The sequence below is a fragment of the Cherax quadricarinatus genome, chromosome 34 (assembly GCF_038502225.1).
Source record: "Cherax quadricarinatus isolate ZL_2023a chromosome 34, ASM3850222v1, whole genome shotgun sequence".
Lineage (NCBI taxonomy): Eukaryota > Metazoa > Arthropoda > Malacostraca > Decapoda > Parastacidae > Cherax > Cherax quadricarinatus.
In genome coordinates this window covers 20491203-20518516 of record NC_091325.1, presented here as the reverse complement: position 1 = coordinate 20518516, position 27314 = coordinate 20491203, and the positions used below count along the sequence as shown (strand labels likewise).

The 27314-nt window shown below is 40.3% G+C and overlaps 1 protein-coding gene across 1 annotated transcript; it reads right to left on the bottom strand.

The window, feature by feature from the left end:
- Positions 1-239: 239 nt before the first annotated feature.
- On the bottom strand, positions 240-26639 carry LOC128693669 (alpha-ketoglutarate-dependent dioxygenase alkB homolog 7, mitochondrial). The gene is made up of 4 exons (XM_070091228.1): positions 24985-26639; positions 23616-23786; positions 16748-16872; positions 240-4757 (listed from the first exon to the last, which is right to left on the bottom strand). Exons 1-4 carry the CDS (start codon positions 25495-25497, stop codon positions 4574-4576), a joined length of 993 nt encoding a protein of 330 aa, XP_069947329.1. The 5' UTR covers positions 25498-26639; the 3' UTR covers positions 240-4573.
- Between the last annotated feature and the right edge of the window lie 675 nt (positions 26640-27314).

Below are 27314 nucleotides of genomic sequence, written 5' to 3'. Positions count from 1 at the left end.
ATTTCTTCCATTCCCTAGCACACTTGGTTTTTGCCTCCCTGCATCTTTGGGTGAACCATGGGCTCATCCTGGCTTGTTCATTAATCCTGTTACCCTTGGGTACAAACCTCTCCTCAGCCTCCTTGCAAATTGTTGCTACATATTCCATCATCTCATTAACTGGTTTCCCTGCCAGTTCTCTGTCCCACTGAACCCCGTTCAGGAAGTTCCTCATTCCCGTGTAGTCCCCTTTATTGTAGTTTGGCTGTGTGTGTGTTTGTGTTTGTGTTTGTGTTTGTGTGTGTGTGTGTGTGTGTGTGTGTGTGTGTGTGTGTGTGTGTGTGTGTGTGTGTGTGTGTGTGTGTGTGTGTACTCACATAATTGTACTCACCTAGTTGAGGTTGCAGGGGTCGAGTCCTAGCTCCTGGCCCCGAATCTTCACTGGTCGCTCTTAGGTCACTCTCCCTGAACTGTGAGCTTTATCATACCTCTGCTTAAAGCTATGTATGGATCCTGCCTCCACTACATCGCTTCCCAAACTATTCCACTTCCTGACTACCCCTGCAACTCAGATAACTGTGGTTGCAGGGGTCAAGACTCAGCTCCTGGACCCGCCTCTTCACTGATCTCTCTCTCTGCTTCCAGAGCTTTGTCATACCTCGTCTTAGAGCTATGTATGGTTCCTGCCTCCACTACATCACTTGTTAGGCTATTCCACTTCCTGACGACTCTATGACTGAAGAAATACTTCCTAACATCCCTATGACTCGTCTGAATTTTCAGCTTCCAATTGTGTGTGTGTGACCCAACAATTAATATTTGTTCTAATAACTCGTTGCAGTTGTGAACGGGTGTGGACGTGTGAATTGCTCATTACTCTATAATTTGTTTATGATTTTAGCCATGTACAAACGTAAGTAAGTAAATTTATTTATTTACATGATTCATTACCTTTGTACCTTGCTCAGCTATCAAAACTTTGGTGCCCAGTCCTTAGACCCATTATGTACCTCTGTGCTCTGTAAATACCTTTGTAACTTGTCATGATTGTGACCATATCTACCTGGAGCTCATTGCCTTTGTAACTTGCTCAGCTATCAAACTTCGGGGCCAGTTCCTGGACCCATTATGTACCTCTGTAATCTTTTGACTACCGTCCACAGGATGGGTATGTGGTGACTACCGCCCACAGGATGGGAATAGTTTATAACCCTATATGTTGCATTCAGAAGGCATTTCTCTATCTTTCAGGTTGAACCAGGTCTCTGTTATAGTAATAATATCTATATTACCTGCACTTGCAAGTAATCTTAGCCCATCTATCTTATTTCTTAGACTCCTACTATTTGTATAGTAAACCTTAAGGGAGCTAGTCACTCGTTGCCCTCTACTATCTCTCTTTATTTGTTGATCATTTGATTTGCCTTTACTAGCAACTTTATTTTGAATATTGTCCTTTAAACATATCCCTGAGGTATCCCGGTAATATCTGCTGTTTTCAACCCTAATACTGCAGCCTGATTGTTTCTCACAAACACCCATACCTCTATAATCTATCAGTTTAAAGTCCTAGACAAGTCATCAATTACCCCCTCAATTGACTTGGCTAATGCAACCACTCCAGCCCCAGAGAGATGAACCCCTTCCCTTGCATACATATCACATTTGCCATAGAATTTGTCCCAGTTATCAATGAATGGGATTGCAAATTCCTTGCAGTACCTATCTAGCCAGCAATTTATACCAGTTGCCTTAGACATCCACTCATTGCCCACTCCCTTTCTAGGCAAGATGCTACATATGACTGGGATTCCTCCCTTAGACCTGACTACTTCTATGGCTGACCTGTACTTATCCAGCAGCTCCTGTCTCCTGCCCTTCCCATTGTCATTACCCCCAGCACTAAGATAATGGGCTTGCTCCCATTACCTGACATAATATTATTCAATCTGCTGACTATGTCACCAACACCAGCTCCTGGGAGGCACACTCTCTGTCTGACCTTTCTATCTCTGTTACAAAAAGCATGGTCCTATAGAAAACATCTTACCCCTGGAATGCTGAGGCTCTTCCAAACTGCTCTTGCTGCTGCCAGAGAGCGTAAGACAGAGCTGCGGCAAACAGACTGGGAAAAAATTGTCAACGGTCTTTATGCTCACACCCCACTTAGCCAGGCATGGAGGGACAAATAGAATTAAGGGTAACAGAACTGGGCAGATCGCGCACCCTCATCCCTTACATAGGGCGAATGAGTTAGTCAGTGCTTGGGCTGCTACATCTAGCTATGACAATCTTCCCAGTATCACACAGGAAAAATTAAATGACAAATATGATGCAAGGGAGAGACTTGTTTGCTTTATGCTCAGCAAAGAAGATGACTGCAACATTCCATTCACTAATTATGAACTTGATGCAGCACTAACTAAGGGCAACTCCACGTCGCCTGGTGAGGATGGTATTACTTACAACATACTCAGATTGCTGTGTCGAGTACCAGGTAATCCATTACTTGAATTATATAACATGAGCTATGTAACTGGAGAGCTCCCTCAATCTTGGACCAACAGCCTCATCATTCCAGTTCCTAAGCCTAATCAACAAAATGCATTTCGCCCAATATCTCTTCTAGCTGCTTGTGTAAAACATTTGAAAGAATGATTCTTAATCGTCTCATGTACAGAATCAAACAATTTTTGTCTCCCCGGTTACATGGTTTCATGCATGGAAGGAGCGTGCGTCATTGCATAGCCACCTTTCTCACCCTGCACACTGACAGCTCATACACTACCTTTCTTGACCTTAAATCTGCTTTCGATGTAGCCAACCGACATGTAATCATCAGTGAACTTGCCAGAATGGATGTTGGAGGATGGCTTCTCCGCTGGATTAAAGGCTACCTGTCCAACAGAAAATCGTCTGTGTTGTTCCAGGGACATAGAAGTTTAACTAAAGACTTTGAATTAGGAACCCCACAGGGAGGTGTGCTCAGTCCCACACTGTTCAATATTCTAATTAATGCATTACTTAATGCTATGCCTAGTCAGCCCCATCATTATATGATTAGTTTTGCTGATGATATAATGATTCACACCACCGGATTCTCCAACACCCAAAACATTCTTAATCATGTACTAGCCTCGTGTCAAGACCTGGGGTTGATAATTTCTACTGATAAAACAAAGATACTCAATAGGTGTCCTCCTCGACAGAGAGGCACAGTTCGTCAGATCCAATTGCATGATTGGTCTCTTCTAGAATATGTAAGCAGATACAGGTATCTAGGCTTTGAGGTTCCACTACTTGGACCTGTTGTAACAAGACTTTGTCGCCAATACAAAGAAAGACTAAGAGCACTTAGAGTTGTGGCTGGGTTTTACCCCAGGTATGGTGCTAATGTTAAAATTGTGAAAATGATGTATCTTGCTTATATTAGATCATTGGTTGATTATGCTGCGCCACTACTTGCTCTTGTGTCTGACTGGAAGCTTGGAGGGCTGGAAAAACGGCAGAACGAAGCAATGAGGATCATTTTAGGATGCCCTCGTACTGCCAAAATTTTAAATATGCAAAAAGAACTTGATATTCCAAGCATCAGAGATCGTGTTACTCAAAGAAATATCTTAATTGGGGTTAATATGCTCAGGCAAGCCCATTCAAACCCCTGCACAGAAGCCCTCCAAACTTTCCTCAGCACTGGTGAACACTCCTCCAGATGGATCGAAAAAACTAGAATCGACCTCCGCATGAATCAGATACATGATCTATGTCAAGTAAGGCAACAACGGCACTTCTCCGCTCCATGGGATATTACCCCAATCCAAACTACCATTCCTCCATTTCCCCCAAAACTACTTCTTAAATCACAACCGAAACTTCGCCTTGAAGCCAAAGATGATGCCTTGAGCTGTATTGATAACTTAGTCACACAGCACACACTCTCGCAAATTATTTACGTTGATGGTTCTGCTCACCAATCCACTGGTGCAGCTGGTAGTGCTGCTGTTGTCGTACAGAGTGATGGCTCTCTTAAAGAAATTGGAGCACGCATTAATAATTGGGCCTCTACCCTTCTGACAAAACTGTTTGCCATACTCCTTGCACTGAAATGCATCTATGTATCTTAGATTGACAGTTTGATTGTAACTGATTCTCTGTCATCCATAAATGCTCTCAACTCATTAAGTATAAATTGTGGCATGCTTGTGTCAGAAGCCAGACATAAGTATGGTAAGATTGTGGACAGTGGAGTCAGAGTGCACATGCTGTGGATTCCATCCACTCAGAAGTGTTCAAGAAATGGCAAAGTATTTTATCCACAGTGGTATATTACAGACCATTCTGGAGAAATACCCTGACTTTGCTAGCTGTAAATAATGCATTACCACGTGTGTGTGTGTGGGAGGGGTGTTAATGTTGCAGTTTAAAAACTGTAGTGTAAAGCACCCTTCTGGCAAGACAGTGATGGAGTGAATGATGGTGAAAGTTTTTCTTTTTCGGGCCACCCTGCCTTGGTGGGAATCGGCCAGTGTGATAATAAATAAAAAAAAAAATGTATTTTATTTATATTATCATATAGTTGTACATAATTTCTGTGTTATGTATTTGTACAGTATTTCACACTGGAGGTGCCTGCAGTAGATGGATGTACCTGTCCACATTCCGTTGGGTAGTTCCGGCAAATAACAGAAATCCTCCTTTCCCGTGGTACTGGAATAGCACCAAAGTAAGATTCTTTTTCACCAAGAACCTCGTGAGAATATTTGTAGCGACATTCATCCCTGAGGAAGATAATACAGTATAATTAAATAATAAAAGGAATAACAAATATTAAGTGTCTATTAAGAAAGAGAGTAGAAGGGTTATCAGTCTCAAATGCTTTAAGAAACAGATATTATGAATTCAGTGGGAAAGTTATGATAAGTCTCAAAAGCTCTATGAGAAAAACAAATAATCATGACAAAATGTCAAATATGTACATCAAGATAGTCACACAATGTAGTACAGTGGACCCTCGGGTAACGATGTCATTGGATAAAGAAAAAATTGGATAGCGACACGTTTTTGCGTAAAAATATTGGCTCGGTTACCGAAAAAGAACTCAGTTAAGGACATTCATCCTGAATGTGCCCGTGCAGCCTGAGCCGCCCCGTCACTCCATGTACAGCCAGTGTGCCATTGTTTACAAGCCACTGTGGAAGATTCCTTGCGTACATGAGATATATTTTGTATTATTCCATTGTTTTTAGTGCTTGCAACTGCTAAATAAGCCACCATGGGCCCAAAGAAAGCTTCTAGTGCCAGCCCTGTCGTAAAGAGGGTGAGAAATACTAATGAATTGAAGAAAGAGATCATTGCAAAATACGAAAGTGGAGTATGTATCTCCGAGTTGGCAATGTTATATAACAAACCCCATTCAATCATCGCTACTATCTTAGCCAACAAAAAGGCAATCAAGGAAGCTGTTGTTGCAAAAGGTGCAAGTATGCTTACAAAACGGAGATTGCAAATACTCGAAGATGTGGAGAGACTGTTGTTGGTGTGGATCAACGAGAAACAATTATCAGGAGACAGTGTTTCTCTGTCAATAATATGTGAAAAGGCAAGGCAGTTTCATGCGGATCTCATTAAGAAAATGCCTCTAAATAGTGCTCATATTGATGAATTTAAGGCCAGCAAAGGCTGGTTTGATTTAAGAATCACAGTGGCATACACAGTGTGATAAGGCATGGTGAGGCTGCCAGTTCTGACAAAAAAGCATCTGAAAAATATGTTCAGGACTTTAAGGGATACATAGAGGCTGAAAAATTAAAGCCCCAATAAGTGTTCAATTGTGACAAAACAGGCCTGTTTTGGAAGAAAATGCCAAACAGGACCTACATTATTCAGGAGGAAAAGGCACTCCCAGGACACAAGCCTATGAAAGACAGGTTGACTCTCATGTTTTGTAGTAATGCTAGTGGGGATTGCAAAGTGAAGCCTTTACTCGTGTATCATTCTGAAACTCCCAGAGTGTTCAAGAAAAACAGTGTCGTCAAGACTAAATTGTGTGATGTGGAGAGCAAACAGTAAGGCATGGGTCACTAGGGGCATTTTCCTTGACAGGTTCTATGACGTGTTTGGCCCCAGTGTGAAAAAATACCTTCTGGAAAATAAATTGCCACTCCAGTGCCTCCTGTTTGTGGACAATGCTCCTGCTCATCCTCAAAACTTGGAAGAGCAAATTGTGGGGGAGTTTAGTTTTATCAAAGTCAAGTTTTTGCCTCCTAACACCACTACTCTCCTCCAGCCCATGGACCAGCAGGTCATTTCAAACTTCAGAAAACTGTACACCAAAGCAGTGTTTCAAAAGTGCTTTGAAGTGACCTCAGACACTGAACTGACCCTAAGAGAGTTCTGGAAAGATCACTTAAGTATCCTCAGTTGCATAAACCTTATAGGTAAGGCTTGGGAGGAAGTGACTTCCAGGACTTTGAACTCTGCTTAGAGAAAATTGTGGCCAGAATGTGTACAAGAGAGGGATTTTGAAAGATTTGGGGCTAACCCTGAGGAGCCTATGCCAGTTGTGGAATCTTATTTTGGCATTGGGGAAGTCCATGGGGTTGGAGGTTAGTGGCGAGGATGTGGAAGAGTTGGTGGAAGATGACAATGAAGAGCTAACCACTACAGAGCTGCAAGAGCTTGAGGTGCAACAGCAACAGACCACAGCTCAGGAAACTGCTTCAGAGGAGGAAGAGAGATGGAGGAAGTTGCCTTCGTCAAAGATTAAGGACATTTGTACAATGTAGACAAAGGTGCAAGCATTTATGGATGAACTTTACCCTGACATAGCTGTTGCAGGCTGCATTGGCAACAATATTGCATCCCATTTTAGGGAAATCTTAAAGAGATGCCAGAAACATAAGAACATAAGAAAGAAGGAACACTGCAACAGGCCTACTGATCTATGCGGAGCAGTTCCATGTCCCCCCTCCCCCCGATTAGACCAATGACCCCCCCCCCCAGATTAGCCCAATGACCCACCCAGTCTGGTCACCTCCACTCAAGGAAGGAGCACTGCACCAGACCCAGCAGCACAAGCTAGTCAGGTCCAACTCGTACCCACCCACACCCACTCATGTATTTATCTAACCTATTTTTAAAACTACACAACGTTTAAGCCTGAATAACTGTACTCGGGAGTTTGTTCCACTCATCCACAACTCTATTACCAAACCAGTGCTTTCCTATATCCTTCCTGAATCTGAATTTTTCCAACTTGAAACCATTGCTGCGAGTCCTGTCTTGGCTGGAAATTTTCAGCACACTATTTACATACCCTTTATTTATTCCTGTTTTCCATTTATACACCTCGATCATATCCCCCTTAATTCTACACCTTTCGAGAGAGTGCAGATTCAGGGCCCTCAGTCTATCCTCATAGGGAAGATTTCTGATACATAGGATCATCTTTGTCATCCTCCTCTGTATGTTTTCCAGAGCATTTATATCCATTCTGTAATACGGTGACCAGAACTGAGCAGCATAGTCTAAATGAGGCCTAACCAAGGATATATAGAGTTGAAGAACAACCTGAGGACTTCTATTATTTATACCTCTAGATATGAAGCCAAGAATTCTGTTAGCTTTATTGCGAACACTAATGCACTGTTGTCTTGGTTTTAGATTACTGCTAACCAGAACTCCTAAATCCTTTTCGCAATCAGTAGTATTAAGATCTACATTGTTTAGTTTATATGTGGCATGGTTATTTAACTGTCCAACATTTAGAACTTTGCATTTGTCAATATTTGCCAATAATAAACAGGGGTCCAGTGACTCTCAAACTGGTCCTAGTGGCATTAAAAAACAAAGAAGGGAGGTAACCTCAGAAAAGGACTTGTTACCTGAAGTCTTTATGGAAGGGGATTCCCCTTCCAAACAATTGTAAACTCCTCCATCCTCTGCCCTCCTCCCATCTCATCACTCATCAGTAAGTCCTCAATAAAGGTAAGCGTCATTTCAGTATTGTTTATTCTGTATATCTCATTGCTTTCTGTGTAGGGAAATGTATATTTCATGTAAAAAAATTATTTTGTTTAACAATTTTGGGTGTCTGGGACAGATTAATTGAATTTCCATTATTTCTTATGGGGAAAATTAGTTCAGATAACGAAAAAATTGGTTAAACACAAGCTCTCTGGAATGGATTAATGTCATTACCCGAGGGTCCACTGTATATCAAATTTTTATTAAAAAAATGAGTTGAGTGAATCTTTATGCTAATGACTCTAAAATTTAATTAAAAGTCTACCTTAAGATCTTGCATATTGTTATGTTCTTCCACAACTTGTCGAAAGTAATACTTGGGAGAATTCTGAGGGTGCAATTAGGAATCTCTACCTACTTTAACTCTTTCAGGGTCCAAGAATTTAATAAAAAAAAAAAATTATTTTTTCCTATGAAATGGTAGAGAATCTTTTTCCGAATGTAATAAAACAAAGTACAGTGGTCCCTCGTTGTTCGTAATTAATCCGTTCCTGGAGCCGTTACTAGAAACGAAATTTACGATTTACGAATCAATTTTCCCCATAAGAAATAATGTAAATACAATTAATCCGTTCCTGACACCCAGAAGTATTAAAACAAAAATTTTTTTTACATGAAATATACATGTAGTACATAAACAATACAATGGGAAATGATGAATGAAACATTAACAGCATAACACTTACCTTTATTGGAGATTCTTCTTAGTGTATGGGAGACTGGAGGAGGAGAGAGAGAGGATTGTTTATAGTTTGGAAGGGGAATCCCCTTCCATCAACACCTCAGGTACCATTTGCTTTTCTGGGGTTGCTTCTCTTCTCTGTTTCTTAATGCCACTAGGACCACCTTGAGAGTCACTGGAGTCCTGTCTCACAAAATAACTGTGGAGAGAGCTTTGTTTCTGGCGTCTCTTTAACACTTCCCTAAAATGGCCCAAGACTTTGTCACTGTACATGTTGCCAACCTGGCTTGCAACAACCTTGTTAGGGTGATGTTTCTCCATAAAGCTTTCCATCTTACCCCACGTAGTAAAAATCTCTTTAATTTCTGAAGAAGGCACCTTCTTCCATCTCTCTTCCTCCTCCTCTGCAGCAAGATTCTGAGCTGCGATGTGTTGCTCTTCCTGCTGAAGCTCTTGTAGCTCTTCAGTGGTGAGCTCTTCATTGTGGTCTTCCACCAATTCTTCCACATCCTCCAAACTCACATCCAACCCCATGGAACTCCCCAGTGCCACAATTGATTTTACAACAGACATAGGCTCATTAGGGTCAGTCCCAAATCCTTCAAAATCCCTCTTGTTGACACAATCTGGCCACAATTTTCTCCAGGAAGTGTTCAAAGTCCTGGTAGTCTCTCCCTCCCAAGCCATACCTATAAGGGTTATGCAGTGGAGGATGCTGAAGTGTTCTCTCCAAAATTCCCTTAGGGTCAAGTGAGTGTCTGTGGTCACAGTCAAGCACCTGTGAAACATTGCTTTTGTGTAGAGTTTTTTAAAGTTTGCAATAACCTGCTGGTCCATGGGTTGGAGGAGAGGAGTGGTATTCGGGGGCAAGAACTTTACTGTGATGAACCCAAACTCCTCGAAAATTAGGTCATCCAAGTTTGGAGGATGAGCAGGTGCATTGTCCATTACTAGCACGCACTTGAGATCCAATTTCTTTTCCAGGAGATACTCCTTCACACTAGGGCCAAACACTTCATTGAACCACTCGACGAAAATTTCCCTCGTGACCCATGCCTTACTATTAGATTTCCAAAACACACACAATTTACTCTTCATAACATTGTTTTTCCTGAACACTCTGGGATTTTCAGAATGGTACACTAGTAATGGCTTCACTTTGAAATCCCCACTAGCATTAGCGCAGAACATTAGCGTCAGCCTGTCTTTCATAGGCTTATGTCCTGACATTGCCTTTTCCTCTTGTGTAATGAAGGTCCTCTTTGGCATTTTCTTCCAAAAGAGGCCTGTTTCGTCACAATTGAACACTTGTTCAGGTTTCAGTCCTTCACTGTTTATGTACTCCTGGAATTCATGCACATATTTTTCAGCTGCCTTGTGGTCCGAACTGGCAGCCTCACCATGCCTTACCACACTGTGTATGCCAGTACGGTTCTTAAATCTCTCAAACCAGCCTTTACTAGCCTTAAATCCACTCACTTCACCACTATTTGCAGGCAATTTCTTTACCAAATCTTCATGCAACTGCCTAGCCTTTTCACAAATAAACGAAGTCATAAGAGTATCTCCTGCTAATTGTTTCTCATTTATCCACACCAGTAACAACTTCTCAACCTCTTCCAGTACTGGTGATCTCATTTTTGTCAGCATAGTTACTCCCTTTGCAACAACAGCATCCTTTATTTCATTTTTCTTGGCCATTATGGAACATAAGGTTGTGTAGGGTTTCTTATACATCCTGGACAGTTCGGCCACACTTGTACCACTTTCATATTGTTCAATGATGGTTTTCTTAAATTCAATCGTATTTCTCACCTTCTTTACCACAGGCTTGGCACTAGGAGCTTTCTTTGGAGCCATGGTAGCTTATTTAGTACTTGCAAGCACTAAAATAAATGGAATATTATGAAATATTTCGCTGGAGCACGCGAGGGGACCTTCGCTCACTGGTAAACAATGCCAGACTGGCTGCCGCCCTGGCCCACGCCATGCGTACGCGTCCCGGACGAACTACGACTCGCGAGTCAACCTATGAAAAGCGAGTCCATGTTTATACGAAAATACCCCTATGATTGGCGAATTTTACGATTGCCGGGAACTACGAAAAGCGGGGGACCACTGTACCAAATTTGATGGGAAATTGACGAAATTATGCAACTACAAATTTTGCTGTGTCAGCGACATTTACACAGCAGCGATTTTGCCCACCTCGAGTCCTATTTTAGGCCAATTACGTATATTGTTCAAGTAGACTCTGCGGCTCTGTCTTCTCATTTACTCATTCTCATTCTCTCTCTCTCTCTCTCTCTCTCATTCTCTCTCTCATTCTCTCTCTCATTCTCTCTCTCTCATTCTCTCTCTCTCTCATTCTCTCTCTCTCTTTCTCTCTCTCTCATTCTCTCTCTCATTCTCTCTCTCTCTCATTCTCTCTCTCTCTCTCTCTCATTCTCTCTCTCTCTCATTCTCTCTCTCTCTCTCTCCCCCTCTTTTATTCATTTTTATATCATTTACTCAATTCTCACCCTACATTAACACTACAAAAATTTTAAGGCAAGTAATGAATGTACTGCATATGCATTTTATCGCTCTAGGGCACTTTAAATGTCGTTGTATATTATGTGTGGGTGGGGTGGCCTGGCCTGGCTGGCTACCATACCTCCCACACCTGACTTTCAACAAATAAATACTACACTCACCCTACATTAAGATCATTAAGACTACAAATATTTTAAGGTAAGTAATGAGCATAGTGTATATGCATTTTATTGCTCAAGGGCCCTTTAAATGTCGTAGAATATTATGTGTGGGTGGGGTGGCCAGGAGGGCTACCATACCTCTCACACCTGACATCTTACAATAAATACTACTCATCTGTCACCCGATACCTGGAGAGGTTTTTGGGGGTCAACGCCCCCACAGCATGGTCTGAGACCAGTCCTCATGGTGGATCAGGGTCTGATCAACCAGGCTGTTATTGCTGGCCATGCACAGGCTGACGTACGAACCACAGCCCAGCTGGTCAGGTACTGACTTTAGGTGCCTGTCTAGTGCCTTCTTGAAGACAGCCAGGGGTCTATTGGTAATCCTCTTTATGTATACTGGGAGACAGTTGAACAGTCTTGGACCCTGACATTTGCTGTGTTGTCTCTCAGTGTACTCGTGGTGCCCCTGCTTTTCATTGGGAGAATGTTGCAGCTCCTGCTGAGTCTTATGCTTTCAAAGGGAGTGATTTTCATGTGTAAGTTTGATTCTAATCCCTCCAGGATTTTCCAAGTGTATATTATCATGTACCTTTCTCACCTGTGTTCCAGGGAATACAAATCAAGGGACTTCAACCGTTTCCAGTAATTTAGGTGCCTTATCGTACTTATGTGTGCCATGAAAGTTCTTTGTACACTCTCCAAGTCAGCAATTTCACCCGCCTTGAAGGAGGCAGTTAGTGTACAGCAGTATTCCAGCCTAGCAAGAACAAGTGATTTGAAGAGAATCATCATGGGCTTGGCATCCCTAGCTTTGAAGGTTCTCATTATCCATCCTATCATTTTTTAGCAGATGCAGTAGATACATTGTTGTGGTCTTTGAAGGCAAGATCCTTTGACATTATCACTCCCAGGTCTTTCACATTACTTTTTTGCTCTATTGTATGGTTAGGATTTTTTGTGTACCCTGATACAATTTTAATTTCCTCAAGTTTTCCATATCTGAGTAGTTGAAATTTCTCTTCATTAAACTTCATATTATTTTGAGTAGCCCATTTGAAGATTTGGTTGATGTTTTCTTTGAGTCTTGCAATGTCTTCAATGGAGGTCACTGTCATGGCAATTCGAGTGTTATCCGCAAAGGAAGACACAGAGTTATGGCTTACATCTCTGTCAGAAATGAGGATGAGGAATAGAATGGGAGCGAGTACTGTGCCTTGTGGAACAGAGCTTTCCACCATAGCTTCCTTGGACTTTACTCTGTTTATTATTACTCTTTGTGTTCTAGTTGTCAGGAAGTTATAGATCTATCTACCAACTTTTCCTGTTATTCCTTTATCATGCACTTTGTGCGCTATTACACTGTGGTCACACTTGTCGATGGCTTTTTGCAAAGTCTGTGTATACTAAATATGCATTTTGTTTATCATCTACAGCATCCAGGACCTTGTCATAGTGGTCCAGTAGCTGGGACAGGCAGGGGCAACCTGTTCTAAACCCATGTTGTCCTGGGTTGTGTAAGTGATGGGTATCTAGGTGGTTGGCGATCTTGCTTCTTAGAACCCTATCAAAGATTTTTATGATATGGGATGTTAGTCCTATTGGTCTGTAGTTCTTTGCAACTGCTTTACTGTCACCTTTGTAGAGTGGGGCTATGTTTGTTGTTTATAGTGAGTGAGGGATGACCCATGTCCATGCTCCCTCTCCACAGAATGCTGAAGGCATGTGACAGGGGCTTCTTGCAGTTCTTGATGAATACGGAGTTCCATGAGTCTGGGCCTGGGGCAGAGTGCATGGGCATGTCATTTATTGCCTTTTCAGAGTCTTGTGGTGTTAGGATAATATCAGAGATTTTTGAGATGACCAGAATTTGGGTCTCATTCATAAAGAATTCACTTGGATTGTCGACCCTTAGTCTGGGTAACGGCTTACTGAACACTGAGTTGTATTGGAACTTTAATATCTCACTCATTTCTTGGCTGTCATCTGTGTATGTCCCATCTTGCCTAAGCAGGGGCCCAATACTTGATGTTGTTTTTCCCTTAGATATGGCACATGGTATTTTACTTTTTATAGTATTTTAATGCCTAGTTCTATTGCTAACTTAATATATGTTAGTGTAAACTTGTTATCTGGCATTTATATGCATTTATAAGTGGAAAAAATGGTGCTCTGCTTTACGGCGATGTCTGCTTTTTGGCAGTAGCCCAGAACCTAACCTGCCGTATAAGTGGGCCCCTACTGTATATATGCTGCTACATACAAGTGTAGTGTGACCTAAATGTAAGTAGAAGTAACAAGATGAACCTGAAATCTTGCATGTTTATGAGACAGAAAAAAGACACCAGCAATCCTACCATCATGTAAAACAATTACAGGCTTCCATTTTGCACTCACTTCGCAGGATGATAGTACCTCCCTGGGTGGTTGCTGTCTACCAACCTACTACCTAGAAAAGCAGGTACTGTATTATCATCAGCAATAAAAATGATCCTTAGCCCACCTTCCTGGTCACCAAATTAGCAAAGTTACCACTTGAAACTCATAAAATCTCATTTAAGGTAAGTGACGAGACACCAGTGACTAATTTAACACACCAATCAGTAACACTGACTGGCTGAGAAAACTTAAAAACAAGACATTAACCCATGTGTCCAGGTATGCCTACAAAAAAAAAAAAGCCTCTATAATAAACAATGTCTTTTAAAAACAAACAGGTCACAACAAAGTGGCTAATGGCCCAAGGCTAACCAACAGCATCCTCAGATACACAGACAAAAAGCATAACAATGAAAAAAATATAGAGTGGGCTTAAAACCCAATGAACTAGAGAAAATACATACCATAGAGGTGCATCAATACTCACCAAGCTAATAAAAAAATTCAAACAACTCTTATTTATTTATTTATTTAATGTCTTTGCAAACAGTACATTGAGATTGTGTATATACAATAGTGGGATGCAATGCAAAGAGAGCCTCTATTATGCCTTGGCATTATGGGCCAACTTAACATTATTGGCCTACATTCTACTTAATACTAAGAAATAGTATATCATAGTTGTACAGTAGAATATTAATTATAAATGAATCAAAATTTATATAATACAAAGATATACGTATTTATATTATAAAATGCTTTTGTGAAAAACAATGATTCAATTATATTCCTGTCAACAATGGATAAAAGGTTCAATGTGATTGTTTCAGTTATGATGTGGGAGTACATAGGTGAGGAAATGTATACTGAGTATTTAGCAAGGTATATCAAAAAGAGATCTGTGTCTTGTGTTGTGGTCATGTGTCCTGTTTAGGTTGGTGAGGAAAAGTTTGAGTGGGGGGTTTATATTTGCATGTATTGTTCTGTGTATGTAGTAGGCACATGAATAAGTATGGATGTTCTTAATGGTAAGCAGATTCAGACTTTTGAAAATTGGTGGCGTATGCTGGCGGGAGTGGGAATTTGTTATCATTCTTACTGCTACCTTTTGCTGGGTTATTAGGGGTTTTAGGTGATTGGATGTTGTTGATCCCCATGCACAAATTCCATATGTAAGATAAGGGTATATGAGTGAATGGTACAGTGCGAGGAGAGCTGATTGTGGAACATAGTACCTTATTTTTGATAGTATGCCTACAGACTTGGAGATTTTCTTGGTGATTTGTTGTATGTGTGTCCGGAACTTAACAGGTTTAATAAAATGAAAGTAGGTATAAAAAGAACTGGAAAGCATTCTCTCAACTACTGGCATAAGTGAATTCTTAGACCAAAGAATTATTATACTACCCCAGTTAGGTCTGAACTTGGTATTTGATCAGGTAATCTTGAAGGCAGGTGATTCCTAAGCATTTCATCAGAACTATGATGTAGGAATATATTAAACACACAAAATTTGTTGTCCAGACATATTCTGCTAACAAAAGATAAAGTACATTGTTTCCAGAATTGTCTGTTATTATTACAATATGGAAAACCAATCTCGTCATTTGGATTTAACAGTCTGCCTTGCTGGAAACACTCTTCTTAAATTGAAATGTCACTGTAAGATGCAAACACACAAAAAATAAAAGAAATTTGGACATGGGAAAGCTATCGAGTACATTCTGAACAAAATAATATACAGTGGACCCTCAACCAACGGCATTAATCCGTTCCAGAGGGCTTGCCATTGGTCGAAATTGCCATTGATCGAGTTAATTTTCCCCATAAGAAATAATGGAAATAGAATTAATCCGTGCCTGACACCCCAAAGTCTGAAATTTTTTTTTTTTTACATGAAATATACATTTCCTTATATGAAACAGAATGGGACATGCAAAATAAACAATAATTAAATGCCACTTACCTTTATTGTGGAGTTGTTGATGAGTGATGTGCCAGCAGCAGGGGAAATTCAGAACTGTCTATTGCTTGGAAGGAGAATCCCCTTCCATAAAGACTTCAGGTACCAAGTCCTTTGGAGGGATTACCTCCTTTCTTGGTTTTTTAATGCCACTAGGATCAGCATGAGAATCACTGGACCACCCTCTACCACCATCACTACCACACTCTACCACCATCACAACCAGTACCACCCTCTACCACTATCACAACCAGTACCACCCTCCACCACCATCACAACCAGTACCACCCTCTACCACCACCCCTCCACCCTCTACCACCATCACAACCAGTACCACCCTCTACCACCATCACTACCACCCTCTACCACCACTACTTTCATATTTTTCTACAAACTTTTTCTTGAATTCTATCGTGTTTCCCACATCCTTTACCAAAGGGCTGGCTCTAGAAGCTTTCTTGGGGCCCATAGTGGCTTATTTAGCAGTTACAAGCAATAGAAACGGTGAAATAATCCAAAATGTATGGGAGGCACACGTGGAAACCGACCGCAACAGCTTGTAAACAATGGCACACTGAGTCTTGGAGTGGCTGGGGACATGTTCTGAATGAACGTCGTTGGTTGAGTTTTTCACCATTGGTTAAGGCATTTTTTCTACGGCAAAAAGCGCCGTTAGACGAAATTGCCGTTACTTAATGCCCCCGTTAGTTGAGGGTTGACTGTATTAAGTTTTCATTTTAAGGATTATTCATAAAGCCTGCCCTCTTCCCCCAACATAAAAACAGGCACTGCAAAAATCCTCACAAATATCAAATCTATCTGCACAATGCCCATCGGTTGGATAATCAAATTCCATGACTTAAGAAGTCTGCACATTTGGGGTTTAAGTGTACAGTACATTGTATATACAGTACATTATTATTCTTATTATTATTATTATTACAATCAAAACTAAGAGCTCGACCCACAAGGGTCATACAGTGCTGCTTAATATAGTACATAAATAATTACCATACTTACTTCATAACATACAGTGATCTCCTCTGTAGAAAGATATCCACAACTTGATCTTTGTTTTGAACGTGCACCAGTCTCATCACGGCATCACTTAACAGACATAAGCCACATATAATACTGCCACAAAACTGAAAAGAAAGCAGTCTTGAGGATGAAACCTCTCTTACTCTATAATGGTATTTATTTATTTATTTATTTTATGTCTTTGCAAACAGTACATTGAGATTTTGTATTTACAATAGTGGGTTGCAATGCACAGAGAGCCTCTATTATGCCTAGGCATTATGGGCCAACTTAACATTACTGGCTTACAGACTACTAAACACTAAGGATTATATCATAGTTGTACAGTACGATAGTAATTATTTCATAGTTGTACAGTAGATTATTAATTATAAGTGAATCAAATTTGTATAAGACAAAAGATATATTCAAATATTCAAAAATGCTTTTTGTGAAAACAATGATTCAATTATATTCCTGTCAATAATGGATAAAAGGTTCAAAGTGATTGTTGAAGTTATGATGTGGGAAGACATAAGTGAGTATGTGTGTACTGAGTATTTAGCGTTTAGTCTAGGGTGATTAAGTGGCTTTTGAGAAGAGTCTTAAATTGATTTTCAGACCGGGTTACTTTAATATATTCTGGTAATGAATTCCATATTTTGGGGCCCTTTATGTGCATATGGACACGAGGTATATCAAAAAGAGATCTGTGTCTTGTGTTATGGTCATGTGTCCTGTTCAGGTTGGTGAGAAGTTTGAGTGCAGGGTTTATATTTGTGTGTATTGTTCTGTGTATGTAGTAGGCACATGAATAAGTATGGATGTTCTTAATGGTGAGCAGGTTCAGACTTTTGAAAATTGGTGGAGTATGCTGGTGGGAGTGGGAATCTGTTATCACATTGATAAACATCTACAGAGTTCCACAGTCAAACATTAGCCAATTTAGTCAAAACCTAGGAAGTATGATAACTGATGCACGCATGAACAAAGATCACTTACTACTCTCAGGTGACTTCAATATAAATCTCCTGCAAGACCAGGACCCACACGTTACTGAATTCACAAACACAATGAGTAACTGTATGTTGCTACCAACAGTAACAAAACCTACAAGAGTTACAGAGACTAGTGTTTCCCTACTTGACCACATCTGGACCAACACCATATCCCCTTTAAAATCAGGCATAATTACAGATAATACCACAGACCACTACCCTACTTTCCTCATAACAACTCTTGGTAAATTACCCCAAGACACTACTAAAGTCACCTTCAGACTTCACAATGAGGCAGCCATTAATAACTTCACAACAGCAGTAGCAAACATTGACTGGCACACTGAGCTAGAAATCAATACAGATATTGACGAATGTATTAATAATTTTCTAAAAAAGACTCAATACCTCTATAACAAGCACTGCCCTAAAAAAACTAAGCAGATGACAGCTAAGAGACTGAACAGTCCCTGGCTAACACCCAGCATTCTCAAATCCATAAATACAAAACACCAATATGAAAAACAGTACAGAATGGGTCACATAACCAGAGACCAAACAAAACGTTACTCGTCAATCCTAACCAGCCTGATAAGAAGGGCAAAAAAATTGTATTATGAGATCAGATTATCCAACTTACGAGGTGATATAAAAAAGACCTGGAAAACCCTATCAGAAATTCTGGGAACAAAAAAGATATCACGAAATAGCGAAATAAAATTAGCAAAATCAGATGAACCCCAACTCCCACCAACAGAAACAGCAAACAGACTCAATGATTTCTTCTCCACTATAGGACAAAACCTTGCCAATAAAATCCCAAGCTCAGATACCCCACCAAATGACTACCTCACCGGCAACTACCCGAACACACTGTTCCTAGCTCCGACTAACCCATACGAAGTCTCCCTTATTATCAACGCACTAAAAAACAAGGCAGGAGATTTAAATACCTTACCACCCTTTATATACAAAAAAGTGTCACAAGTGCTATCACCAATCATTGCAACACTCTTTAACAAATCCATTGAATCCTCCACCTTCCCTACAGTACTCAAAATAGCAAGGGTCACCCCGATCCACAAAGGAGGAGACCAAACAGAGTTGAATAACTATAGGCCAATATCCAACTTACACCCTCTCTCAAAAATCTTCGAAAAATTAATTCATAAACGAATCTACTCCTACCTTATCTCCCAAAACATACTCAACCCCTGCCAATTTGGATTCAGGCCTAATAAAAATACTAATGATGCTATTATACACATGCTAGAACATATATACACTGCAATAGAGAAAAAAGAAGTCCCACTGGGGATCTTCATTGACTTACGTAAAGCTTTTGATACAGTTGACCACGACTTGCTCCACGTAAAATTGTCACACTATGGTATAAGAGGGCACTCCCTCAACTACCTCAAGTCATACCTCAGCAACAGAAGCCAATATGTGTACGCAAATGGGGCAAACTCTTCTGCACAACCAATTACAGTTGGTGTCCCACAGGGAAGTGTCCTTGGCCCTCTTCTCTTTCTCCTATACATAAATGACCTACCAAATGCATCGCAATTACTCAAACCCACACTATTTGCTGATGACACAACATACGTCTTCTCCCACCCGAGCCCAGTCACGCTAGCCAATACTGTAAATACCGAATTACAGAAAATATCTACCTGGATGAGTACTAACAAACTTACACTAAACATTGACAAAACCTACTTCATTCAGTTTGGTAACAGAGCTACAGATGTCCCTCTTAACATAATGATAAACGGATCGCCTATCACAAAGCTAACAGAGGGAAAATTCTTAGGAATCCACCTTGATAATAGACTCAAATTTCATACACATATACAACAAATTTCTAAGAAAATTTCCAAGACTGTAGGCATACTATCGAAGATATGGTACTATGCTCCACAGTCAGCCCTCCTGGCCCTATATCACTCTCTTATTTACCCCTATCTCACCTATGGAATTTGTGCATGGGGCTCAACAACAAGTAACCATCTCAGACCACTAATTACCCAACAAAAGGCTGCAGTTAGAATGATAACAAATTCTCACTACAGGCAGCACACTCCACCAATATTCAATACACTCAACCTACTCACCATACAAAACATCCATACTTATTACTGCACCTATTACATACATAGAACACTCAACTCTGATATTAACCCTCCCCTCAAACATCTCCTTGCCAACCTCAACAGAACACATGACCATAACACAAGGCACAGATCACTCTTTGATATTCCTCGTGTCCATCTCACGCTATGCAAAAACTCAATGCACATAAAAGGCCCTAAAATCTGGAATTCATTACCTGTAAATATAAAAGAAACACTACCTGTTTATAAATTCAAGTCTCTTCTCAAAGATCACTTACTCACCCAAAACCAAATAAATACTGAATAACTGAACCTTATAAATTGTATATCTTAAATATTTCTCACAATTATATCACATAAATGTTAAACCTAAAACCCAATCTAACTTTATTATTTTTTAAATACACTACCTAACAGAATACTCCATTCTACTGAATTTATAACAATGCATGCAACCATATGACCTGTCTTTGTAATACTCACTTGTGCTTTATAGTAATCAGTTTACATTAATGTTTTTCACTGATTTCATCATTGCTTAGTTAATCTTAAGTTAATTTTAAGCCAGCCCGTAATGCTATGCATAGTATAAGTGGCTTTGGCATGCTGCTCTTATCTGTATTTTTTTTGTACCTCTGTAAGTGTGCTCAAATTATAAATAAATAAATAAATAAATAAATAAATAAATAAATCATTCTTAGTGCTGGGTTATTAGGGGTTTTAGGTGATTGGATGTTGTTGATCCCCATGCACAAATTCCATATGTAAGACAAGGGTATATGAGTGAATGGTACAGTACCAGGAGAGCTGAGTGTGGAACATAGTACCTTATCTTTGATAGTATGCCTACAGTCTTGGAGATTTTCTTGGTGATTTGTTGTATGTGTGTCTGGAACTTAAGGCAGGTGGATACCTAGGAATTTTCCCTCTGTGAGTCTTGTGACTGATGATTTGTTTAGCGTTATATTAACTGGATCATTTGCAGCTTTGTTTCCAAACTGAATGAAATAGGTTTTATCAGTATTCAGTGTAAGTTTATTAGTCATCACCCAGGCAGATACTATTTTCTGCAATTCGGCATTGACTGAGTTTGCTAGTATGACTGTATTTGGGTGGGAAAAGACATATGTAGTGTCATCTGCAAATAATATGGGTTTGAGTAGCTGTGATGCATTTGGTAGATCACTGATGTAGATGTGAAAGAGGAGTGGTCCAAGGACACTTCCTTGTGGGACTCCTACTGTGACTGGTTGGGTGGAAGAGTTTGCATCATTTGCATACACATATTGAGTTCTGTTACTAAGGTATGATTTTAGGTAGTTGAGGGAGTGGCCTCTGATATCATAGTGCATTAATTTGGAGTACAGCAGTTCATGGTCGACTGTACTGAAAGCTTTACGTAAATCAATGAAAATGCCCAGCGGGACTTCTTTCTTTTCGAGCGCGGTAAATATTAGTTCTAGCATGTGTATGATAGCATCATTTGTGCTTTTACTATTCCTGAATCCAAGCTGACAAGGGTTTAATATGTTGTGTGAGACGAGGCAGGAATAGATCCGTCTATGAATTAATTTTTCAAAGATTTTAGAGAGCAGTGGTAAGTTAGATATTGGTCTACAGATATTCAAGTTAGCTTGGTCGCCTCCTTTGTGGATAGGAGTGACCCCTCGCTATTTTGAGGATTGTTGGGAAGGTAGATGATTCCCAACATAATAAGGCAAAAGTACCAAATTTGTCCTAATATTATTAATGGCCAGTAGATGAATTATATGCTGGAGTCCAGTAACTTAGGGCATGCTAATGACCCAAAAAAAAAAAAAAAAGTGCTTGAGTTTACCTGGAGAGAGTTCCAAGGGTCAACGCCCCTGGGGCCCGGTCTGTGACCAGGCCTCATGATGGATCAGGCCCTGATCAACCAGGCTGTTACTGCTGGCTGCACGCAATCCAACGTACAAACCACAGCCCGGCTGGTCAGGTACCGACTTTAGGTGCTTGTCCAGTGCCTGCTTGAAGACAGCCAGGAGTCTATTGGTAATCCTACTTATGTATGCTGGGAGGCAGTCGATCAGTCTTGGGCCCCTGACATTTATTGTGTTGTCTCTTAACGTGCTAGTGACACCCCTGTTTTTCATTGGGGGATGTTGCATCGTCTGCCGAGTCTTCTGCTTTCATAGGGAGTGAATTTCATTTGCAAGTTTGGTACTAGTCCCTCTAGGATTTTCCAGGCGTATATAACCATGTATCTCTCCCGCCTGTGTTCCAGGGAGTACAGGTTCAGGAACTTCAAGCACTGCCAGTAATTGAGATGTTTTATCTCAGTTATGCGCGCCGTAAAGGTTCTCTGTACATTTTCTAGGTCAGCAATTTCACCTGCCTTGAAAGGTGCTGTTAGTGTGCTGCAATATTCCAGCCTAGATAGAACAAGCAACCTGAAGAGTGTCATCATGGGCTTGGCATCCCTAGTTTTGAAGGTTCTCATTATCCATCCTGTCATTTTTCTAGTAGATGCGATTGATACAGTGTTATGGTCCTTGAAGGTGTGATCCTCCGACATGATCACTCCCAGGTCTTTGACGTTAGTTTTTCACTCTATTGTGTGGTTGGAATTTGTTTTATACTCTGATGAAGTTTTAATTTCCTCATGTTTACCATATCGGAGTAAATGAAATTTCTCATCATTGAACTTCATATTGTTTCCTGCGGCCCATTGAAAGATTTGGTTGATGTCCGCCTGGAGCCTTGCAGTGTCTGCAATGGAAGAAGACACTGTCATGCAGATTCGGGTGTCATCTGCAAAGGAAGACAAGGTGCTGTGACTTGCATTCTTGTCTATGTCAGATATGAGGATGAGGAACAAGATGGGAGCGAGTACTGTGCCTTGCAGAACAAAGCTTTTCACCGTAGCCACCTCAGACTTTACTCTGTTGACTACTACTCTGTGTTCTATTTGTCAGGAAATTATAGATCCATCTACCAACTTTTCCTCTTATTCCTTTAGCACGCATTTTGTACGCTATTACGCCATGGTCACACTTGTCGAAGACTTTTGCAAAGTCTGTGTACATGCATATTACATCTGCATTCTTTTTGTCTTAAATGCATCTAGGACCTTGTTGTAGTATTCCAGTAGTTGGGACAGACAGGAGCAACCTGCTCTAAACCCATGTTGCCCTGGGTTGTGTTATTGATGGGTATCTAGATGGGTGGCAATCTTGCTTCTTAGGACCCTTCAAAGATTTTTATATGGGATGTTACCACTATTGGTCTGTAGTTCTTTGCTATTGCTTTACTGCCCCCTTTGTGGAGTGGGGCTATGTCTGTTGTTTTTAGTAACTGTGGAACAACCCCAGTGTCCATGCTCCCTGGAATTCCATGAGCCTGGCCCTGGGGCAGAGTGCATGGGCATGTCATTTATCGCCTGTTCGAAGACATTTGGCATCAGGATAATGTCAGATAGGCCTGTGTTTTAAGGGTTAAAATTTAATAATTATAATATTAGAATGTTACGTGTTTAACCCTTAAACTGTCCAAACATAGAATTACGTTTTTTCAACATTTGAAAGTATGTAAAACACGTAGAGCTTCTTTTTTTTTTTTTTTTACATTTGAAAACGTGTAAAAAAACTTTGATCTATGTTTTTTTTTTGTTATATTTGAAAATCTGTAAAAAAACGTAGATCTACTTTTGGAGCACTACGCATGTGAACATAGATCTGTTTGGACAGTTTAAGGGTTAACAACAGTTATACTTACCCTGACACTGTCAACATGTGGCTTAATAACTCCATCCTTTGCTAAGTCAAGAACATGTACTTGAGGTAATTGTTCTCCTGTACAAAAAGCATACTGATGCATTCTGGACAAAATGTTGGAAGAGGCTTTTCCCCATCTTGAGCGTTCTGTTTCACGAAATCCATGAATTGCCTGTTGTGAATATTAGCAGATATTACTGGTATATTTATAAATAGAATGCTTATCACTAGATACACATAAATAAATGAATAAATATGTATGTAGTATGTATGTATATGTATGTACATACATACATAAACATTATCTCTCAGTCCACAGCAGGATTCGAAGTAGTACACTGTATCAAAGTATACAGTACATTAACCAACCAGCCAGATCCCACATAAATATGGGCGCAGAGCTGAGCTAGATGTTCACTCCTATGCCCCAGGACACTAGGCTGGTAATAAGTTATTTCATCAAATCTTGCCACATGCAGTGAACTTCAAAAGAGTTTTTGAAATTCTTAACAATCTGCAAATGGGCAAAATTATTTACAAACATTATCTCTTGGTCTACAGCAGGATCTGAACCTACACACTTTGCATCAAAGTACACAGTACTTAAGCCACTCAGCCAGATCCCAGATGTGGCAGGATTTGATCAAATAACTTATAACTAGCCTGGTGTCCCAGGGTAAGGTTCAGAGACTTGCCCATATATCCAGTGTCACCAAGACTGAATCAAGTTGTGAGTTTTGTGGATTAGTGTTAATTGGTTTGCTTTGGTTTTTTACCATGTCAAATTTATGAGATTTAGGTCAAAATTTAATCTTGATAAAAAAATGTAGAAAACAAAAAATCTTAATCCTAAGCCATATTTTAACAGTTTAGATATTTAACAAATAACAAAACCAACCTAAATTACTGTGTGGAAGAAAACTCCTGTGTTACTGTTTTTTTTTACCATTCTGAATTAACTACTTATGTGAACTAAAATAAATCTGTTGTCACTGAATAAGTAACATGACTGGTTGCACAGAAATACAGTTCTGTGATATATTTCACGTTTACATATATGCTGTTATGTATGATAATTTATGTAACCGTATTTATGTGTACCTGTACCTGAATAAACTTGCTTACTAACACTTTTTAAACATACTGAGTTTTCTTTTATTATAATCATGGGGGGCGCTAAAGCCATTGGGTTATATAGCACATATGGGGGGGAGATGGAAGGTATTTAGGCTTAATCCAGGAAACTGGAGCACAGATCCAATTCCCTAGATCAAGAGCCCCTCACCAGCATCAAGAAACCTCACTTGAGGGGAGTTTTCTTTGAAAAGTTGAACAAAGAAGTTTGTACCACAATAAGTGTACTTACTTACATCATCCCAGTGATCAAACTGGTACTTGAGTCTCCTGAGGTGTGGTTCAACTTCCTTCACTAGAACTGCTTCCTCTTCTTCATTAATATAGTCCTGTATAACCTCAAAGTTTGACATGACAGCAATTCGTGTTTCAAGTTGACACGGGGGATGAAAATACAGGTACTGTGGCTGTACATAACTTGGTATTTCCATTTCTTCTTGGCATTCCTTTAAACTTTTCAAGTTATTATTCTCTTCTTCACTCTTCCTAGACATGTTAGAAGAGTCAAGTGATGAAAAATATTTTATATCACAGTAATTACACATGTCAGTAATTTTGTAGCTGCTTCTTAATATTAAAGTGTTCCCTAATTTATCTGAATGTTTTAAATAAGGACTTTTATCACTTGAAATTCCACTTATTAATGTTTTTTGACGGTAATAATTACCCATAGTAGTGTTATAACACAAAGCTGCACACAACCTTCCAACTGCTGCAATTTGTCTTTGTACCTTGACAGTTTTCAACATTTTCGCTAATATATATTTATACAGTATCTAAATTTTCTTTGGAATACAGTAGAACTCTTGTTACTATTGTTGGGGTTGTTAAGGACCACTAAAGCGTTTACCACTGTATTGAGCTCTACCTGGGAGTTCGGACAAAATATTTGGATATGACAAAATACATCATGGGGATTTTGTACCAACGGGTCGTTGAAATATTAAAGATTTGGTTGATGTCTGCCTGGAGTCTTGCAGTGTCTTCATTGGAAATTCGGATGTCATCACCAGTCCACTGGTGCAGCTGGTAGTGCCGCTGTTGTCACACAGAGTGATGGCTCTCATAAAGAAATTGGAGCACGCATCAATAACTGGGCCTCTACCCTTCAAACAGAACTGTTTGCCATACTCCTTGCACTCAAATGTGTCCATGTATCTAAGGTTGACACTTTAATTGTAACTGATTCTCTGTCATCCATAAATGCTCTCAACTCATTAAGTATAAATTGTGGCATGCTTTTGTCAGAAGCCAGACACAGGTATGGTAAGATTGTGGACAGTGGAGTCAGAGTGCACATGCTGTGGATTCCATCTCACATTGGTCTTCAGATGCATGATAGAACTGATAAATTGGCTAAGCTGTATGCTTTCAAAGAGGGAGTAGATTACAATCTTGGCTTGTCAGGTAGTAGTTTGAGAACAATAATACGAAAAGAACTTCAGCTGAATTTTATGGACTTAAGGCTCAGGGAGATTGACACCAGTGAGTCCATCTATCATCATTCTATCATGCAGGAGGAGCCACATGTCTATGGTGCATCCAACAAGATAAGTAGACTCTTGGATGTCACTACCGCCCGGCTCCGGCTGGGTTACAAGTATCTGTGGCAGGTTAAATCACCACCACCAGATGTAGACCAAACGAAATGTAAACTTTGCCAGATGGACTATTGTCACACATTGCGTCATTATGTACTGGAGTGTGATAAAATTAATGAATTTAGAAACAACTCACTCAGAAGTGTTCAAGAAATGGCTAAGTATTTTATCCACAGTGGTATATTGCAGACCATTCTGGAGAAATACCCTGACTTTGCTAGCTGTAAATAAAGCATTACCACATGTGTGCATGTGTGTGTGTGTGTGTGTGTGTGTGTGTGTGTGTGTGTGTGTGTGTGTGTGTGTGTGTGTGTGTGGGTGTGTGTGAGGGTGTGTGTGTGTGTGTGTGTGTGTGTGTGTGTGTGTGTGTGTGTGTGTGTGTGTGTGTGTGTGCGTGCGTGTGTGTGGGTGTGTGTGAGGGTGTGTGTGCGGGTGTGTGTGAGGGTGTGTGTGCGTGTGTGTGCGTGTGTGTGTGTGTGTGTGTGTGTGTGCGTGTGTGGGTGTGTGTGTGCGTGTGTGGGTGTGTGTGTGCGTGTGTGGGTGTGTGTGTGTGTGTGTGTGGGTGTGTGTGTGTGGGTGTGTGTGAGGGTGTGTGTGTGGGTGTGTGTGAGGGTGTGTGTGTGTGTGGGTGTTGGTGTGTGTGTGTGTGGGTGTGTGTGTGTGGGTGTGCGTCCTTGTGTGTATGCATATATTTGTACGCTCGTGTGCACATGTCCGTGCGTGCGCCCTCGTGTGTGTATGTGCGCGCGCGCTCGTGTGGGTGTATGATCCACTTAATATTTGTATTTATAACTCATTACAATTGTGACCAGGTATGGACGTATCAGTGGTTCATTACTTTGTAATTTGTTCATGACTGTAACCATGTATAGGAGTGAAGCTGATTCATTACCTCTGTAACTTGCCATGATTAGTGACCAGATCTACCTGGAGTTCATTACCTTTGTGACTAGTTCAGCTGTCAT